Source organism: Lotus japonicus, chromosome 5 (assembly GCF_012489685.1).
Source record: "Lotus japonicus ecotype B-129 chromosome 5, LjGifu_v1.2".
Taxonomy (NCBI): domain Eukaryota; kingdom Viridiplantae; phylum Streptophyta; class Magnoliopsida; order Fabales; family Fabaceae; genus Lotus; species Lotus japonicus.
This window is the reverse complement of record NC_080045.1, coordinates 15,826,046-15,829,035: the sequence shown is the minus strand read 5'-3', so window position 1 is coordinate 15,829,035 and position 2,990 is coordinate 15,826,046. Positions and strand designations below refer to the sequence as shown.

Here is a 2,990-nt window from a genome sequence, read left to right as displayed (position 1 = left end):
AGTTGTTGTTCTTGTTGTTCTGTTAATTTATGAACTTACAAAATCTTCCACTTGTTGTTATGTTCTCATTGTAATTATCGTTTGTTTGAACTTTGAACTAGATATGAGTTCTTCTACTGCTCCTGGAGATGATGATCTCAAACCTTTGTGGAAATTTGTAAAAAAACAAAAACTAGGTACTGGAGGTGGGAATAATATGATCGAATGCAATTTTTGTGGAGAGTGTTTTCAGGGATCCTACCCTAGAGTAAGAGCTCACTTGTTGGATGGGGGGTGTGGTGTTAGAGCTTGTTCCAAAGTAACTACTTCAATGAGAGCAGATTTAAGGAAGTTAAACAATGAGGCGCAGCACAAGATTGAGCAGAGAAAAAACAAAAAAAACAGTCTATTTGCCCCCACTTTCCGGTGAGAGTGAGATTGTTGATCCGGAAAAGAGGAAGGTATCATTTATAGAAAAGGGCTTCAATACTCAAGCTAGGGAAACACTTGACAATGAGATAGCTAGAATGTTTTATTCTTTTGGGTCGCCATTTCATCTTGCAAGAAATCCGCATTATAGGAATGCATTTTCTTATGCTTGCAATAATTCTATTAGTGGATATCAACCTCCCGGTTATAACAAGTTGAGAACTACTTTGTTAATGAATGAAAGAAGTCATGTAGAGAGGCTATTGGTGCCAATCAAGAGTACTTGGAGCGAAAAAGGAGTCATAATTGTTAGCGATGGGTGGAGTGATCCTCAAAGGAGACCTCTTATTAATTTCATGGCGGTCACAGAGGATGGACCTATGTTTTTAAAAGCTGTAGATTGTTCCAATGTTACAAAGGACAAGGAATTCATTGCCAAACACTTGAATGATGTTATAATGGAGGTTGGCCCCTCTAATGTGGTGCAAGTGGTGACTGATAATGCACCGGTTTGCAAGGCGGCAGGTTTAATTGTTGAGAATGAATTTCCAACAATTTATTGGACTCCTTGTGTGGTGCATACCCTCAATCTTGCTTTGAAGAATATTTGTGCTGCGAAGAATACTGAGAAGAACTTTGTTGTGTATGATGAATGTTCTTGGATCACAATAATTGATGAAGATGCTATGTTAATTGAGAACTTCATTGTGTGTCACTCTATGAGGTTATCTATTTTTAACTCTTTCAATTCTTTGAAGATGCTCTCCATTGCTCCTACAAGATTTGCTTCCACTATAGTGATGCTCAAGAGGTTTAAGCAGATAAAGAAAGGGCTTCAAGAGATGGTCATTAGTGAGGAATGGTCTACCTACAAGGATGATGATCTTCTAAAGGCCAAATTTGTGAAGGAAACTTTGTTGGATGATCTTTGGTGGGACAAAGTGGATTACATTCTTTCTTTCACAAGCCCTATCTATGATGTTTTAAGAAGAATGGACACGGATGCTTCAACTCTTCACACAGTATATGAAATGTGGGATTCTATGATTGAAAATGTGAAAAAGCTCATATACAAGTATGAAAGAAAGATGGACTTCGAGCACTCTCCATTTTATGAGGTAGTTCATGGCATATTAGTTGATCGTTGGACAAAGAGTAGCACACCTCTTCATTGTTTAGCTCACTCATTGAACCCAAGGTCATTATTTATATTCTATCCACAATTCTTTTATCTTATTTGAATTTATATATAAGTATTAAGTATATAACCAATTAACCATATTTATATGTATATTATTTGTAGATATTATAGTGCTGCATGGCTTGCTGAAGATTCGAGTAGAGTTCGTCCACATCTAGATCTGGAAATTACCCGTGAAAGGACCAAATGCTTCAAAAGATTTTTTCCGGATCCGGAAGAGGGGAGAAAAGTGAATGTAGAGTTTGCTAACTTTGCGGGTGGAAGAGAAGGATTTGCTGACATTGACAGTTTGGGTGATATGGGAAATATTGGTGCTAAGGAGTGGTGGATTATTCATGGTATTAATGCTCCAACACTTTCAACCCCTTGCCCTTAAGTTACTTGGGCAACCATGTTCTTCTTCATGTTGTGAGAGAAATTGGAGCACTTACTCTTTCATTCATTCTTTAAAGAGAAACAAGATGACACCACGTAGAGCCGAGGATTTAGGGTTCATTCATAGCAATCTCCGCCTTATTTCAAGAAGATCCGAAGAATATGGAAAAGGGGAAAGCAAGATGTGGGATATAGCGGGAGATGAGTTTGGTCCACTTGATGAGAGTGGAGTTCTTGAAGTTGCCAACTTATCATTGGATGAACCAGAGCTAGAGGCTATGATTTTCAATGATGATGATGATGTTCAAGAAGGCACTACATAAAGTAGTTCTCTTTTTTATGAGACAAAAAGCTTATTTTGTTAAAAGATGCTTCTTAGTATTTTTTGTGACGCTTGGCTTAGACAAACCTTAATTACAATGTCCTTTTTATTTTATGAATATGTTATATCACATGTTCTTTTTATTTATGAGTTTTTTTTATTTTATATATATATATATATATCGTATCCCCGTATCCTACTTTTTTAATTTTAGCCGTATCCGTGTCCGTATCGTATCCGTGTCTGTATCCGTGTCCGTACTTCATAGCATACTCATCTTTGCCATGTTGGAATTGAATATGTACTCCAATGGTAATAGATACTCATATGGGTATGCATTTAGAATTAGATACTACCATTGGAGATGCTCTTACAGAGTCTGAAAAATAATGGTTAACCGTTAACATTTTAAACTATATATATAAATATGATTTCTTTAAAATTAAATATTATTTTGTTAAAAAAAATAAAAGTTACAGTTATTGAGTATATATGAACTAGAAAATGAATATATCATTATTATTTTAGACTTTAAAAAATAAATAAATTTAAATTTACACCCATCACTTTTAATTTTATACGAAGCAGGGCTTCAACATTTTGAAAATAATTGGATAATATTTTTTTATCTAAACATCCTATTGTCAACAACTATGAGACTAATCAGTGGGCCCACTATCATCA

The 2,990-nt window shown here is 35.3% G+C and overlaps 1 protein-coding gene across 1 annotated transcript; it reads left to right on the top strand.

The window, feature by feature from the left end:
- Window positions 1–338: 338 nt before the first annotated feature.
- Window positions 339–1,985, top strand: LOC130719157 (uncharacterized). Its single transcript, XM_057569798.1, has 2 exons — window positions 339–1,606; window positions 1,712–1,985. Exons 1-2 carry the CDS (start codon window positions 339–341, stop codon window positions 1,983–1,985), a joined length of 1,542 nt encoding a protein of 513 aa, XP_057425781.1.
- The last annotated feature ends 1,005 nt before the right edge of the window (window positions 1,986–2,990 follow it).